At 38.1% G+C, this 18,590-nt stretch overlaps 2 protein-coding genes across 2 annotated transcripts in view; one reads left to right on the top strand and one right to left on the bottom strand.

Moving 5' to 3' along the window:
- The window catches only part of LOC135214842 (cingulin-like), a 478,670-nt gene that overhangs the window by 49,847 nt on the left and 410,233 nt on the right, over nt 1-18,590 (top strand). The window lies entirely within an intron of this gene.
- Nucleotides 1-18,590, bottom strand: part of LOC135214847 (serine/arginine repetitive matrix protein 2-like) — a 120,386-nt gene that overhangs the window by 52,763 nt on the left and 49,033 nt on the right. The window contains 1 exon segment of the mRNA XM_064249261.1: nt 16,840-18,402. Coding sequence (XP_064105331.1) covers nt 16,840-18,402 — 1,563 coding nt within the window.

Genomic DNA, 18,590 nt, shown 5'->3' with positions numbered 1-18,590 from the left:
CAAGCAGGCAGAGTGAGGCTTATCAGCAATCTCATTTTCCTTCATGATAAGAATCAAGAACTCTGAGAAATGATTAGTCTTCTGCTTATAACCAAAATCACGGAAAACATAGCAAGCCTGGTATTTCTTGGCGAGGTAGCCGAGACTTTCATCATTAGCTAACATAATCATAGACACTCGATGGAAAAAATGATTATAAAAGCAAAAATCATGGCAGAGAAAATTGGAAAGTGATTTGAAGGCAAGACCGGTACGTGAATGTTTTCATGAAATGAGGTTGACATGATTCGGAAATAATAATGATAAATTACGCATTAATGAGAATTAGAACAAAAATTACGGAGAGAGTTATTGCGATGAAGGTTACTTTCTCTCGAGCGTTTTTCCAGGAAGTGAAGCTTAATATGTCTGCCGGTAACATGTTAGGATAAGAGAGGCAAAGCCTTTAATTTAGCCGGATAATCTGGTCTGCGAGATTCTCCAGCTATGATTGGATGGCAAACAACCTCCATCGTTCAGCCCCCTAGGGGGCTAGTGCCGTCAGTGTACCTCATTCGGTGCAACGTAGGCATTTCGTAAGGTTCTTAGGAGCGTCCCTTCGGCCCCTAACTGCAACTACTTTCATTTCTTGTACTGTACCTCCGTTCATATTCTCTTTCTTCTATCTTACTGTCCACCCTCTCCATAAAATTGTGCAACTCAACTGCGAGATTTTCCTCCTGTAACACCTTTCGAACCTTTTACTGTCGATTTCCATTTTCAGCGCTGAATGGCCTTAGTTGCCCCAGTACTTGGCATAATGCCAAAAATCTATATAAATCAAATCCATCGTTCATTGAGTTACAGATTTGAATATATTTCCCGCGTCTAACAACAGGTTGCTCTTAAGGTGAAGACTTTATTTTTATGAGTACAAACAACCGTGACAGACCCGTCAGAACTCAGCGCACACCTGTCACTTCTCAGACCGTGAATCCGGTTGAGCAACTCCGAACTATATTTGAACCAAAGAAATTCTTTGAAGTAAAATATTTCGCTCGTTAAGACACTAAACATCGTATTTTTTCTGGTCAAAGGTGTTGGATTCAGTAGAAAGTTTCATCAAACACCGGTAATGTAAATGCAAAAGTCAACTTTTTGACTACGGTCTTGGTTGACAATTTAAACTCCCGTTCACCGATTAATGTGTAAATCTTCAATCCTGCCCCGCCCCCTTCATCTACTTGGATTAAAAATATTGATGCAAAATAGAAAATGGAAGTTTGAGAGCAGAAGTCGCTCGTCGGAGGTAGAAATCGTAATGCATTTTACTTGGGAAGCAGATTAAAATCTAATTTGCGGAAAAAAACTTCATTGTCAAATTAAAAGACCTTTCAAAACGACTTAGTGAATGAGAAAAAATTTAACGTTTAATTTGAAAAAGAAACCCACAAAATCACTGTGTAAGTGTTTACTTATAATTATTTACATCTTATTTTACTCAACGCTCGAGTACTTTCAGGCCATATTTGTGGCCCAATTCAAAATGGGCCACATATAGGGCCTGAAAGTACTCGAGTGTTGAGTAAAATAAAATGTAAATACTTAGAAGTAAACACGTTATACACAGTGATTTTGTGGGTTTCTTTTTCAATCTTCAGAAGAAAACTGAAAGAAGTTTTTGTTTGGTTCATTAACGTTTAGTATGGCGTAGCACAGAAGATGTTTAATTGAATAATGAAACACAATAATGTAATTCGTACAGAACCAAAAGGAATAGGCGTGAAAATTCTGAGAGAGAGAGAGAGAGAGAGAGAGAGAGAGAGAGAGAGAATCTCATACCCTTGAGACAGCTTATCACGAAGTGCTTTCACTACACAGTAGTCAACACTGAAGCCAACTGTGCCCTCTAAAAACTTCATCTTTTATTTTTTTGTTTTAACCCCTTCTAGTTTCAGCTTTCTGTTTAATACTGAAGAAAGGACACCATCGAGCCTTACTGCTTACGGTACTCTTGCAACTTGTTAGGGATACCCTTATAGTTGCAGTAGTTCCAAGAAGTTATTACAACATTGTAATACATTGCAATTTAATAATAATAAAAAATGGGGTGTTGCACCGGGAGCGGGTGCGGGGGAGGGGGGGGGCCACTTATCACCAGCCATCCCTCAAGGAGTATATCCTTAAATGATGATCGCATTTCAAACATTCAAGCCGGGCACAGAGAGTCACTCATTTACTCATATAGAAATGTTAATCATAGTCATTATAATTATGCCATTCCCTTCCTATTGCTTTGAGATTTGCCAAAGGCACCTAACGAGATATTCTCCTTGTCTGTCATTCGAAAGAGATAAATGTTCTCCGAGGCGACGTCTCAAGTTTGAAGGCTGTCTCGCTAATAGGACGCAACTAATCACGGTCATCTCTTCTTGACAAAATATGGAACGAACAGACACAAACTGGCTGAAAGGGGATCTCAAAACGATCAAGGGAAAACTTTGTTTACTCATAGAATTTGCCACGAAAGAATGCAAGGTTGAGGGACGGGTATTTTAGCCATTTGCAAATCGGATGCATGGTCGCAATATTAGACAGACAGATCCGTTTTTTATTTATTTATTTTTTAAGAGATCACGAACAGCAGATAAAGTGGTGCTACTGAACAGGCTTTCAGAACGTATTTAGTAGACCTTGAAGAGACCAAATCTGTCAACGGGGAAAGTGAGACGAGTACTGAAAGAAATTCTGAGAGGCTACTGTGACAATTATTATTATTATTATTATTATTATTATTATTATTATTATTATTATTATTATTATTAACCAAATAAAAAACTTCTTTCAGTTTTCTTCTGAAGATTGAAAAAGAAACCCACAGATTACTGCGTATACCGTGTTTACTTATAGGTATTTACATAGTATTTTACTCAACACTCGAGTACCCTCAGGCCCTATCTATGGCCCTTTTCAAGAGAGTGTTGAGTTAAATAAAATTTAAATACTTATAAGTAAACAAACCGTTATACACAGTAATCTTGTGGGTTTATATTTCAATTGTTATTATTATATTGGTGAAGAAATCCACAGTGGTGTAGATGTAATATACATTTAGAAATACATGTAACAAAAAGAGCATTCGTATGTATATAATATATAATATATATATATATATATATATATATATATATATATATATATATTATATAGTATAATATACTATATATATATATATATATATATATATATATATATATATATATATATCATATATATGTGTGTGTGGTGTGTGTGTGTGTAGTGTGTGTGTGTGTGTGTGTGTATGTCTACACCACCGTGGACTTCACCATTTTAGTGAATCATGCTATTATATTATTATTATTATTATTATTATTATTATTATTATTATTATAGAAGAGCAAGAATAGAATACGAGTGCTTAAGATGATCTCGAAGTGAAAACTGAGTCGAAGTGGGCAGGGGTCACGCAGTAAATAGGAAGACATGTCTCCCCTAATTGTCATCGTTGAGGTGAATCATTTTGGTCGAATCTGACGCGAGTTCCGTAACATGAAAAGATTAAATGTGCTGTTGATGCTCATCCGTATCCAACCGCCTTCATCTGAACCCTTCTCCTTTCCCTTGCAGTTCATCAAGTGCCTTCTCTCTCCCTCTCTCTCTCTCTCTCTCTCTCTCTCTCTCTCTCTCTCTCTCTCTCTCTCTCTCTCTCTCTCTTTTCTCTTCTTCTTCTTCTTCTTCTTCTTCTTCTTCTTCTCTGCTCTTTGTGGCGTCCCTCATCTTATGCCCAAAAATGGCGTCTCGAGTCTTATTTTGTGACTCATACCACATGCCCAAATCTCCAGTACTACACCTTTGTGATAAATAATTACCCTCGGCAATAGAAACTTCATTTGTATGCCACGGAATGAATAATGCTGTGCTCTCTCTCTCTCTCTCTCTCTCTCTCTCTCTCTCTCTCTCTCTCAACAGAGTGACAAAAAAGGAACTGCGTGGGCGAGATCCCTTGCAACATCAACTTAACACTGTTCACATAAAACAAGCAGAGAATGATTCACCTGGTTGTAAGTTGACTATGACGGGTTGCAGTCGGGAAGTGAACAAATAGTTTGGGCGTGAGTGATCGGTGCTTAGTGAAAATGTATCCCGGTACTGTCATAAAAATATCCAATCCTTCGAGACAGCCCTAGGAGAGCTGTTAATCGGCTCAGTGGTCTGGTAAAACTGAGATATACTTAACTGTCATATAATTCTGAACGGGAAAGTCTTGACGAGGTATTCCTCTCCCCGCCTGAATACAACTGTTCGTCAGGCCTCTCTCTCTCTCTCTCTCTCTCTCTCTCTCTCTCTCTCTCTTGACACCAGTTTGAATGAGAACGGCTCTGATTTACAACTCGGCACTGAGATGATGTCATCTCTTCAAACAACTATAAGTGCAAGGATCTACGGTGGTATGTACTCGGTGAAAAAAAGGAGAAGATACGAAAAGAAAAAGAAAACAAAGAAGAAGAGCAGTAATGTCGATGATGCGGCTGACACCCTGAGTGAAATAATGAAACTAAAACATGAAACTAACGATTTTAGCCAAGAATATTGTAAATATACATAGGAAGCGTTGTAAATATAGATAGGATGGCATTATGTTTAGGAAAACCGAAAGTATTTGGACGAGAGAGAGAGAGAGAGAGAGAGAGAAATGTAGTACTATCCCTGTCTTACTATACCTTATTTCCCATTATCACAGGAGATCCAGATGAAGCGAAGTATTTCCCATGAAAAGCGACGCAAACGGCCGATCAGTCAATCAAAGCGCGGTCACTTAACGAGGCACAAACGGTCACAGCGCTCAGAGACATCGCGCGTACAAGCGGGCACACATACGCACTTCACGTCAATACCACAGTATAGTGTATGTGCAAAGCCTCGTCCGTGAGAGAGAGAGAGAGAGAGAAGGGGAGGTGGAGGAGAGATAGGCTGAAAGAGACCGTGCGTGGTTTCGCCCACAGACACCAACACAATCGAGACAGCTTTGGAGTCTACATGGCAGAGCCAGCCTTTTGAGGACACTCGGTTTTTCCATTAAGGGGGTGTTCGTCTTAAATTATTATGGCGAAAGAAAAACAAAAGAGAGAAATGATAGATCGCTGCTAATTATTACTTCTGAGAGCTTCTCGTTTCACGAAATTTTGCGCGCCGAGATGATGGAGAAGACAGATTGGACAAACTCTGAGATGTAGACATTAGCAAAGGCCTTCTTCCGCTGACTGTGTTTTGCATATTGACAACAATTGACGAATAGATGATCCCCTTAGACACGTCGTACCATAAAACATAACGCTTTTTTCAGTATAGGGAATGTAATGAGCTGAAGATGCCCTTCGAAGAATATTCATAATAATAAGGTGGTCTGAAGGACGCGTAGACAATTGCTGAATGACGTATAGATTTTTCGATATTTAAGTTCTCGTAATCCATCATATGAAAGATATTAACAACCAAAGTTCTTATTATTGTTGTTTTAAAGCAGAAGGTAGAAATGATAATGGCAGAGATGATTGAAAGGCTTACAGGGAATGTTTCTCTTTTTCTCAACGAAATCATTCACGCTGAGCCAGAAAGCCTTGATAATTGAAAAGAGAGTTCCGTGTCTTAAAGAACGGACTTCGTTCATTCGGCTTTTGAGAAGTTCTGCAACAATTTTTTTTAGGCAAAATACAAAGCGGAACGGGCAACGTAAATACCTCTTTTTCGAGCCTAAGTCCGATGAAAAACGAGAAAAAGATAAAAGGAAAGAAGGGCGGAGCCCGACCACCATGGAAGTACATTATTCTCTACTTACGTATGCAACTGCAAAACATAAGTATCTCAATGTATCTGGGTATGAGGGCACCGAAGCAATTGAATAGACCTGAATGCGACTCGACTTAGAAAAAAAGGACACACGATCATAAAGTATTTATTCACTCTTTCAGTCTCTGCATTTGCATAGATAGCCACACGACGCATGCAGAAGAATGGCAAGCGTCTTTGAAATTGCGATTCGAATGCAACAATTCAGCATCTGAGAGAGAGAGAGAGCTGTACAAAGATGTTTGTATTTGCACAAGTTAACCTTGATTGATTAGATGAATCCATTGCATTGCTGCACTGAATCATGATACCTGATACTTTCTAATCATTCATTCATTCACTATCGCACAGAACGTGACAGAGACGTTTATTTTACAGCAAAATTTGAAGCGCCTGATGCGTTGTGTAGTTATGTCACAAGGAAAAGTCATTATTGTAACTCTTGACCAAAGGACAAGAAACAATAAGCAACACCAGGGTACTTTTAAACCTGTCTGGCTGTTCCCTTTATTTTCGCTTCTTTTTGGCTGGTGGCGTCATCAGGAGTTCACATCACGTTGTTCGGTGACTTCTGTTACTACCACTTTTTGTAACAGTGTTACAGCATGAGGCCGTGTTTTGCTTAGGAGGAACAAACATGTGTTCGGTGTTTGCATGTGTTTGTGATGAGCTTAGTCTTTGCATCACTGTCACAGAGAAGTGTCGATCCTCTAGAGTTATTAGTTTATTATGCGTTTGTTGACTATGAAGGAATTTTCCACCAAATTGTGGAAGACAATAGCTTTATATAGTCTCCTACAGACTTTTGATTTTTTTTTTTTTTTTTTTTTTTTTAAGTTTCTTGGCTACCGGGCCGGTTAAACAGTATGAATAAAAAGAAAGTAATCGCTAAGAGGTGTTTTGAGACAAAATCCTGTTTCTCAAGGATTTCGTCCAATCACAGGCTGATGACGCAATAGTATAGTACTCATTTACTAGATGACGGCGTATAATGGACTGAAACATTTTTCTCTTTTAACCATAGGGGATTTTCTCTTTTTTTTTAATAAGTTTTTTTAAATCTGATTTATTTAATTTTTTGTATTTTTTTATTTGTTTTTTTATTTGTTCAATCCCTTTTTTTTCAAATTGTATTTTATGACAATTACTATTGATTTATCTTTTAGGTTTCCAGTTCTGGCCTAAAGGTGCTTGCAATTTTTTTTTTATCAAAATAAACAGATGCAGCAGTTATACTTAAGTTTTTATTAACCTCAAACCATATTTTTCAGTTTGTTTGCTTTCAAAATAAAAAGAATAAAAAGATAAAAAAAATCATGATTTTTTAATGAAAAAATCAATGATTTCATTACTTGATTAAATCAGTTTGATTTAATCATTGCCAACCCTGGTGAGGATAGTATGAATTTTGCCAACACATATTAATTGCACTAATTGGTCGTTCTGAAAGCCAGCCATTTCCCATTAAAATATACGAATATACGCCTCATATAAAATTACATTTCTTGGCCACATGTGGCCCTTTCTGAGGTCAACCTGACTCGTGAAGCAATTAGAGTAGACATATCTAACATTTTGTGACCTCTAGATTTTCAGAAACCTGATCTCGATCCCAGTCTTATGCTCTCTCTCTCTCTCTCTCTCTCTCTCTCTCTCTCTCTCTCTCTCTCTCTCTATATATATATATATATATATATATATATATATATATGTATTATGTATATATATTATATTATATATATATATATATATATATCTTAAAGACACTGGTAGAAATATATATGTTAAATAGTGCGGTTGATAACCTTAGCTCTTGCCGGTTAGAGACAGATGCAAAACGCTGGATTCCTCGGAGATGCTGGGGTGAAAACAAATAGAAAACATATATATATATATATATATATATATATATATATATATATATATATATATATATATATATATATATATATATAAAACACAAGAAAAGGCAGGCAGAAGGTCAGTACCAAGCGCTCTCGCGTGTTGTTTATTTCACGCATGTGCCCCGACGATGCGTGAATAAACACGTGAAAGCGCTTGGTACTGACCTTCTGCCTGCCTTTTTCCTGTTGTATTCTATATATATATATATATATATATATATATACATATATATATATATACTATATATATATATATATGTATGTATGTATGTAGTATGTATGTATATACCTGATTCACGAAAGTTTGGTACGTGATAAATGCATAAATAAAAGGATAAGCCACGAAGGAATGTGAAACACTAGAGTAGCTGCAAGATCTTTCTACTCACGTCCTGCTAAGTAGAGGACGTGAGTCGAAAGATCTCGCAGCTACATCTATATATATATATATATATATATATATATATATATATATATATATATATATATATATATATATATATATATCAGTAGAAGCCACAGAGAAAATTTTAAAAAAGAAAAGACAGAGTGCCAAGTACTTCCGTGTATTTAACACATCTTCGGGGCACAAAGATGTGTTAAATACACGAAAGTACTTGGCACTCAGTCTTTTCTTTTTCAAAATTTTCCCTGTGGCTTCTGCTGGTAAACAAAATCACGTGCTTACTTTTGTGATTTCATAGTATCTATCTATCTATCTATCTATCTATCTATATATATATATATATATATATATAAATATATAATATAATCAATAATATAATAAATAGGATATATGTACATGTAGGTCATTCTCCGTCACCAAAAGCAGTAAAAAATATTTTTTCTTTTGTCCGATTACTGTCTGTGAACACCGCAGCAGCTTACTTCAAGAATTAAGTAAAATCTCGCAGAAGCACCCGGTTCCACTTGAGCAACAAGCATCACTAACCTAAAAAAAAGCGAATGAACGAAAGCAAAGTCGCTGCCAAATAAAGAGCGAGAAACGAGGGAGCCGAACCCTATTATCTGTTGATCTGTCTGCACCCATTAAGCCCCAGATGAAGAACAGAGAGCAGCACCGCTGTGATGCTGTGTTAGATCTTGGTATTTTCTAGCGCCACCGCGAAATATAACTCGACACTTATTGTTACTCCCTCGGCGGAGATCATAGAAGCGTTTAAGATAAGCTTCTGACAGGCTTCATTAATCCTGGCCTTGATGATAGCTGTGCACCGGCCTCGTCTCGGCGCGCTTATCTCCAGGCCCTTCGGAACGACTGCGACTCCTCAGGAAAGGAATAAACGGTCTCAAAGCGCCCCCCCCCCCTTTTTTTTTGTGGGGGGGGGGGGGGGCTCTCTCTCTCGGGTTTCACCAGTTGGCTTAATTTTTCATGCCGTTTTTCCTCATTCGTTTCCCATGTTTCGCTTCTGATTTCAAATCGATATCTTTCCTCCAGAAACGTCGGCCTAATTTCCCTCGCCAAAATACCGTCTCGTTGCTCATGTCTGGTCTTGACCTGCCACCTCGAGGGCCGCGAGTTCGATTCTCGGGCATTCCATTGAGGGGTCAGAGATGTGTATTTCTGGTGATGGAAGTTCACTCTCGACGAGGTTTGGAAGTCACGTGAAGCCGTTGGTCCCGGTGCTGAATAACCACTGGTTCCATGCAACGTAAAAACACAATCCAAGCAAGCCAATGTTTTCAAACCGTATCGACCCCGAATTCTAACTGTATTTAATATAACTATATTTAATATAACTCGCGCTTGCATGATATCAAAGGGATTACATACCGCACAATTACTATAGCATGTCATAATTTTATGTACAAAATCTGCTGTCAAAATCAAGAGGCTTCGACAATCTGAATACCCCATTTTTGTGCTCTTTCCCCAAGAATAAATACATTTTACATAGTGCTTATATTTGTAAAATGTAAATAATCTCCAGAATTAAAATTTCAACGATGTAATTTTAGCCTAAAAAGGCCGCCTTTTATGTCTTTTGCAACCTTGCTTCCTTTGTTCTCTTAATAAATGATAATAAAAACTTAAAATGGTTTCAAATTTAGAAAAACTGCTATTACAACGTTCCTTAATCTTGATATTGCCTTTAGACTTATAACTCCGAATGGTAACTTATCTTTTATATAGCTTTAATTTGAAATTGATTTTTAGTTTTTTTATTGTATAAAATAAGTATTAACACAGCGAGGATTCGGTTTATTATTATTATTATTATTATTATTATTATTATTATTATTATTATTATTATTAAAAAAGAAACCCACAAAATCACTTTGTAACTTGTTTACTTCTCAAGTATTTACATTTAGTTTTACTCCACACTCTAAAACTAAATGTAAATACTTAGAAGTAAACAAGTTACAAAGTGATTTTGTGGGTTTCTTTTTCAATTATTATTATTATTATTATTATTATTATTATTATTATTATTATTATTATTATTATTATTATTATTGTTGTCGAATTCTCCATACATTAACACACGAAGGCACAATGTTTTTCTATTAATGACCTTATGGGGCGCAGTTACTAAGATGGCTACGAAGAAGATGGGCGTAAGGGGCTGGGGTTCGTAGTAGTGAGAGGGGTCAGCAGCGCCCGTGTGGGCGTGGGGGTTGGAATCATTGACGTAACTCCGAGTTGTGTTCGACCGCTTGGACCACGCGAGGGTTTCCTTATTTAGTCACTTAACTGACGTTTCTTTCTCGTCTTCGTCTCTTTCTTTCACACAAGGTTGTGAATGTCCAATTTGCCACTTTTTTTTTTTAACTCTACGTACAATTTATGCTTTTTTGTTCTTAAATGTCATCTGCTAATTGCAGGCTGAGTGGAAAGGATAATAATCGGTCTTAGTTGGTTTGTTTGGCAGCACTGCTAAGCAGAAGCCATTTTATGTTCATTTCTTTTTTATCCATTCTGTTGCACAGGGTGTCCATAACTTCCCAGTACCATTATAAGTATTTATTGCTCAGAATGGTACTGGGACTTTATGGACACCCTGTATTGACGTGATGTGTAGCACTCAATTCTTTTAATGGCTGTAACGCGGATAATCTACGGGTATTGAACGCCATGTTTGAATATCATAAAAATTTTGAAAAAGAAAATGCAGAGGAAGGTAAAGTGCTCGGCATACATTGCAAGAACGTTGCATTTTCAAAATTACTTTACTAGAGTTCTTATTTTTGACGGAAAAGGTACGCTACTATAAAAATAAAAACGATGAAGTATTTCCAGATTTTAGCAAAAAAAAAAAAAAAAAAAAAAAATGACAGAATCATTCATTTACTAAGTGATTCTAAGGCTTTTCTAGTTCTTCTTAAAGTATCAGATCTTGACGTATCAGACACGCTTATCCTTCATTATTCTTCTTTAGTCGTTAAGAGGTTCAAAACACCTTCGTGAGCGAGACTTTTTTTTTTTTTTTTTTTTTTTTCAAGTAGACAACATCCTTCCTTCAAAAGCAACGACTTCCCTTCAATACATAGGTGATTCCCGAGGCATTTTGATCAACTATACTCTGTTTTTTTCCATCTGTCCATCCGCCTGTGGTGTTTGCGTATGGTAACACTGCGTCCCGGGCTTTTAATAGTTACATTCAGCTTACATTCAACAATAATAACAATATCCTATTTCGAATATTAACGGTGTAATTCGCATACAGTAATTTATTAAAACACTTTTCAGTTGCAAATGTACACCCAGATATCCTTTTATTTACCTAAAACTTACACATAACGTAACTATTTAAAGCTCGGGACGCAGTGTTACCATGCAAAAACACCACAGGCGGATGGACAGATGGAAAAAAACCGAGTGTAGTGAATGATTAGAATGCATACACTTATCACGGCTGTATGCCACCCAACAGATTTGCCACGCCTACTTTTCCCAATCCTTCAGTGACGGCAGAGTGAAACTGGTTTTGGGCGATTTACATTTCAGAGTCGACTTGAATTTCCTTTTCTTTTTGTTTTTTTTGGATTACTCTTACTCCAATTTTTTTTCTTATTCCTTTAATAGGATTGTCTTGGCTTCTTGGGTTCTTGTTTATTTACGTGTAGAATGTTCCTTACGTCGCTTTGCCCCTGGGCTACCTAACATTATTGCGGACATTAAGGACATTTTTAGATACTTTTACACACATTATATATTATATATATATATATATATATATATATATATGTGTGTGGGTGGTGTGTCTTGTATATAGTATGTATGTATATATACACATATATGTTATATGTATATATAATATAATATATATATATATAATATATATATATATATATTATGCGTACATACACATATATGCGTGCATATACATGCACACACACACACACACACACACACACACACACACACACACACACACATCATATATATATATATATATATATATATATATGTATGTATGTATGTATGTATGTGTGTATGTGCGTGCATCTATACATATCTCGTACAGTGAATAGGTGCATACATATGATTCACGTTGAGTGCCGTACATACTAAGCAGATACGAGTGAAACGTCGGTGGTCTAACGACTTTGCCACTTTACATTTCCCGTTTTTCCTGTACTTAGGCGCGAGTATGTCTTTAAAGACTGGGCTACGAAACAAACAAACAAACGTGGTCTTTCTTGTTTCTGTTTTCCTGGAATCGAAATTTGAGATTTCGCATTCGCTTGCAGTCACGGAGTAACAACATGAGTATTTACGTCTAATAATAATAATAATAATAATAAAATGGATAAGTATCAAGACCTGAGAATAAGAAATAAGAAGGATATGGGACAGTGGAAAGTGTACCCATAATCATAGGAACACTAGGCACGATCCCAAGATCCCTGAAAAGGAATCTGGAAAAACTAGAGGTTGAAGTAGCTCCAGGACTCATGCAGGAGAGTGTGATCGTAGAAACGGCGCATATACTAAGAAAAGTGATGGACTCCTGAGGAGGCAGGGTGGAACCCGGAACCCCACACTATAAATACCACCCAGTCGAATTGGAGGACTGTGATAGGAAAAAAAAATAATAATAATAAGAAGAAGAACTTACAATTACCACAAGCATCCTTTCAACCTCACCCCTTTCGCAACTTTTCTCTAAAAAAGGAAAGGAAGTACAGTGCATCGTACTTTACCAAGTCACTCCCCATGCGAACAAAAAAGGTACCAATTGTCATAATAGTGCCAAAGGAAATGCCCAGTTACCTCTCACCTGTCTCGCCTCTGAGTGGCGACACCAAGAAACTGGTCAGTCAGAGCGGAGAGCGTCTCTCCAATTGTCACGTTCTCATTCACAGGTGCCAGTCTGTCTCATGACTCACAGTGGCGACGATCGGGGTGGTTGCGTCTAACGTCGAATGAAAGCAATAGGTACATCATTATTATTTCATTATTACAGGGGACGAAGTTTTCTCTCTTCTTGGCAGGGGTGGAATGGCGTTCGTGATAGATAGGGCGACTTGAACATCTTCGCTACGAAATTCAGATTTTCCATCGCTGAAGAAACGGATTTAGCTAAGAAAAAAAAATCCGGTAGCAGGTGTAAATCCTCTTTCGTGGAGAGCAGCAAACGTTTTTTTTTTTTTTTTTTGCTGTTGTTATTGTTCTTCTTCTACTTCTTTTTCTCCTTCTTCTCCCTCTTATTATTATTATGATTATATTATTATTTCTTCTACTTCTTCTTCTTCCTCGTCTTCTTCTTATTTTTATTATTATTATTAGTTCTTCATTTTCTTCTTCTTATCATTATTATTATTATTATTATTATTATTATTATTACTATTATTATTATTATTATTATTATTATTATTATTATTATTATTTGTTCTTCTTCTTTTTCTTCTTCTTCTTCTTCCTCGTCTTCTTCTTATTTTTATTATCATTATTATTAGTTCTTCATCTTCTTCTTCTTCTTCTTCTTCTTCTTATTATTATTATTATTATTATTATTATTATTATTATTATTATTGTTGTTATTAATTCTTCTTCTTCTTCTTCTTCTTCTTCTTCTTCTTCTTCTTCTTATTATTATTATTATTATTATTATTATTATTATTATTATTATTATTTCTTCTTCTTCTTCTTCTTCTTCTTCTTCTTCTTCTTCTTCTTCCTCGTCTTCTTATTTTTATTATTATAATTAGTTCTTCGTCTTCTTCTTCTTCTTCTTTTCTTCTTCTTCTTCTTCCTCTTCTTTCTTATTATTTAATTATTTATTATTATTAACCGAGTTTTTATTTTTATTTTTAGAGAGGAGTACCCCCCAAAAAACCATTTCCCTCCCATTAACGAGCGCAGATTGAGAGAGGGACGAGCTTGTTAGCCGAATGGCACCGCCAAGAAAGGGACGGGAACCTTCTTCTTCCTTCTCTACAAGCTTGTCCCTGTTTGGGGTCGCCGTTTCGGATGAGACGTTTCCATCTATTTCTATCCTGCGCTTCTGCCTCATCAATTCCCTTCTCATGTAAGTCTCCTCTCACACAGTCCTTCCATCTCTTTCTTGGTCTCCCTCTTCTTCTTCTTCCTTGCACCTCCACCCCCATAGTGTCTCCCAGCGTGGTCCTCATCTCTCCTCAACAGGTGTCCGTACCATCTCAGCCTCCCCTCCTGCACTTTCAACGGGAAACTAACGTTGCTTAATTCTCTAGGTCGAAATAAGTTGATGGAGGTATCGTGGTTTAAGAACATCAGATCATTGTGGGGGACCACTGTTATTGCTGTTGTTGTTCTGGGTAAATATTTATTTCTCGTTTCTGTTTCTGTATTTTTAATTATATGAGTAATTTAGTCGCCTCTTTGATGCTTATAAAACTATATTAGTAATTTAATTGCCTTTTTGATGCTTATGACAGTAGATATTTTGCTGTAAAATTTACCTGTGACGAAAATCACACGCACACACGTACACACACACACATACACAAATAGAACTGGGGGGCGGGGGGCGGTTTCCCTCCAGCGAAGGAACAATACAGATCCCCTGTGCTAGGGAATAAATGACTCTCTCTAATATAAACATTCAGAGAAAGCAATGAAACGAAAACAAACACGATGATTACACAGAAATTAAATATTCATTACTATCATTAATTACGGAAATATCAGACTAATTGATATAGAGTGCTTCCATTGTGCAGTTTCCGCTATTAAGTTACAGGAAACTGAATAACGATTGGGGGAAACGGATATAAAACTCAAAATCCTAAAAAAAGAAAAAAAAAAGAAAACAAATCAAAAAAAATAAAAAAAGAGAGAAAATTATCTCGCAAAGTAATTTGGTTGTAAATGCAAGTCTACCACTTCTCTATCCTGGCAAATGCTGTTAGAAAAGTTTATATAGTAGAACAGGTCAATCTCACATCTATTTTTGTTATTCGCAGTGTGATAAATGAGAATATTTAAAAGGAAATCTTGGTAGTTTTTCTGAACGAACGATAGTCTTAAAATAGATACAATTCTTTGCGTTAGTGTCGCGTTCTGTATTCGGAGATGAAGAAGCATGGGGGTGGGGGTGGGGCCCCCCCCCGGGGGCCAGGGGCAGGGGGGGTGGGGTGGGGAGGGGGGGGTTGGATGTTGTTCGGTTGGTCGAGTTGGGAAAGGGTGGATTGGCAAGAGGAGGTATCATGGAACATAGTTGAAAAAGGATAAAGTCTCCGAGTGGCGCGCGCCCTCCTCCTCCTCCTCCTCCTCCTTCCTCCTCCTCCCGCCTGTTATCAGGGTCTCTCGACTCATACACAGCCTTGGTTTGAAGCCCACTCGCCTATACCATGACTGGGCAATACTTTCTCCTTGGAAGGAGCAAAAGAGCACACGCAGTCGTTCTAGGAGTCGGTCTCGGACGCCTAGGCGAACATACATCTTAAATGCAAATGAAAGAAGCTTCGTGAGACCGGTTCGGACCTCTCTCTCTCTCTCTCTCTCTCTCTCTCTCTCTCTCTCTCTCTCTCTCTCTCTTCACTATGTAAATATCACTCCTTAATCGACCAGAATTTTAGCTTAATATGCGCATTCCTAAAACAAAAGAAGTCTACTAAAAGAAATTGGATTATAGGATTTTTTTTTTCACCAATAATTTTTATTTGCGCAAACATAGTCGATCAGTTAGCATATGTTACGAGAAAAATTGTTGGTTATTTCGTAGAGTACGTTTAATTTTCTAAAACAGAGAGAGAGAGAGAGAGAGAGAGAGAGCGCTAATGTCCTTTAGATTTCACGTTTTAACTTCAAGAAGGATCATTCTGTGAATTAAAGTTTTCAGCATCGATTGAGAACCTATCGTTTTCTACACCCTTTTAAACGTAGGTATCTTCACTGTTCATTTTTCAAAGAGAGAGAGAGAGAGAGAGAGAGAGAGAGTACAGCATAAACGATGAAGATCGTGGTAATGTTTTTGGTATTATTTTTTGTATAATTTTCACCTACTTCAAAATTAAGGTTTCATGTATAGCCCTGTTCACGACGATTTCATTGGTTCTCACGGGTGTTAGATACCCTGAAAAGCTTCGGATTTTTTTTCTATTGGCATTGGTCAGTGAAAAAGTTCTAAGAGCTATTAAACAGTCCATTAAACAAATGAACAACTCTAGATAACTGCGTGACTTGGGACTTACTTTATGTCCAGTGTTTCAAGTGTAAAAAATGTAGACCAGAGGCCTCCATGTCTTTCAAATGAATAATTGTCCTTTAGAAGAGATAAGCTTGTCGGGTTTTGTACTGTTTTGCATTTTATTTTTCTTCGTTATCCATCGTTAAGCCCAATGTTTATCATTTTCGGGAAACTTGAGGTCTGCAGCCTTTTCTCTTAAAATTTAAATCTGATATAGGATCCCTTAAGTATAGATTGGTTTGGTGTGCGATTATTTCATTTACAAGTAAAAAAAAAAAAAAAAAAAAAAAAAAAAAAAAAAAGGGAAAGTCGCTCAATCTGGCGGTGAGTGCGAGCACTGGGAGTTCATCTTACCTTTCATGACATACCCTAACTTGACCTACATTCGCACATCTCCCCAAATTCGTCAACAACAACAACAACAAAGTCAAGTCAGAACATCTTACCTTGTCGTTGTTCGCTGTCTCGGCTGACTTCGGAGGGGATGGAGGAGACGACGAGGATGACGAGGTTCCCTGACTTCGGGCAGCAGGCCCTAATTCCGACGACAGTTCTTGCAGTCTGGAAAGAACTTCTTGCAGAGTACTGCTGAAGTTCTGCCAGCAGTCCTTGAACATGTCCCCTTCCATGTCAGATTGCTTCTTTTCGACAGTGACCTCTCGTCCTTCCAATGGGGATTTTCTGCCATTTTCTACCAAGTCTGATTCTTGCGATTCTGTTCTCAAGTAGTCTTTGGCGGGTAAATTGGATTCCTTTTCCACAGTGGCGTCCTTTTTTATGCTGCTGGTGTCGTCTGTCTTCTGCTCATTGTTATGTGCGTCAGATTTCGGTTGTTCTTGTTGACGGTGTCCTTTGGGTTCAGTTTCTGTCTTGGGTATCGAAGTGCCTCCTGGTGAGGTCAGGCGCACTTCGACATCGTTGTTGTTGGAGGTTGCAAGGGCCATGTCTCCAAAATAGTATCTTTTTCTCTCGCCTGCCGGTTTTGTTGCAGTTGCAGTTTCTTTGTTTGCTGTCAGAGGTTGTTTTTCTGTTGTGTCGTTCTTTGTAGAATCGCTTTCATAACATTTAGAATAAACCCACTGGGAATCATCCTTTGTCGGCTTAATGTTTTCCTTCTCATTCATCAGATTTTTTCGAATGTTGGACGTATCTTTGGGTGAGAGATGCGAGATTTCTTCCTTCTCGGAGGCCTTCTTTTTGTCCCTGTTCATTTTCGTAATGAGCGATGATGAAAAGGGGACTCCGCCATCAGGGTCTTTGGCATTTCTTGAGGGTGCACTTTGCGACTCCGACTTTTCGGTACACACCGCGGAAGCGCCTTTGCCCACGCTGGAGGAAACAGCTGATGATGACTGGGAGGAGGAGGATGAGGACGAGTAAGGGAAGACTGTGTCCGAGTCGCCGGAAGGATTCTCAAGTCGTATCGGGATGTGGAATTCTTTTGCCTCCTCGTATTTATTCGTTCTCCTTCGAGTTCTCTGACTAGGCTGCGATTCTTCCTCCTCGACAGTTTCTCTCGTTCGTCTCTTGCTCCCATTTTCGTCGCTGTTATTGTTGTTGGATTTGTTAAGGTACTTTCTGCTGATGTCCTCAGCAGCCGCCCTTCGCGAGGAACTGTCGGGGTAACTCTTCCTACGATTCTCCTCACTCCCTCTCAGGTTATCGCTCGCGCCCGTGAAGAGGTCGCTGCCTCTCCTGCTGTTTCTCTGGTGCCTGTGGATGACGTCATCGTCCAACCTCGTTAGCCTGGAGGTCTCTGTCTCGGTTGTTCTTTGATCTTGGTCTGTTTCTCGCCTCCTCATTCCAAAGGGCTCCCGAGTCCTGCTGGTGCTCCTGTCTCTCGCGCCCTCATGGTTCTCCTGGCTCCTCTTACTGGGAGTGGGGCCGGGCTCGGGGTAAGTAGCCGAGTGCCTCTTCGTGGCACTCCTCCCGGAAACGGACGCTGAGGCTGACGTCGGCGGCGGGGGCGTGTCCCCCTCCACCGTGACTGGAATGACTCGCACGTCTGTCTGCAAAGTAAGTAAAGGAATAAGTCAATGTGTTTCAGGGGGGAGAGTATTAAGGCATACCCTGTGCACTCTTGAATGCCAAGTGCCCACTCCAGTTGCCATAATGAATATAAACTAGAAAGTTAAATCAAGTCAAGAATATATTAGGTTGATTAAAAGTTCATGTTTTGGCAGCAAGAAAAAAGAAG

Source organism: Macrobrachium nipponense, chromosome 46 (genome assembly GCF_015104395.2).
Source record: "Macrobrachium nipponense isolate FS-2020 chromosome 46, ASM1510439v2, whole genome shotgun sequence".
Lineage (NCBI taxonomy): Eukaryota > Metazoa > Arthropoda > Malacostraca > Decapoda > Palaemonidae > Macrobrachium > Macrobrachium nipponense.
The sequence above is the reverse complement of the archived record's forward strand: the minus strand, read 5'-3'. Positions and strand labels throughout refer to the sequence as shown.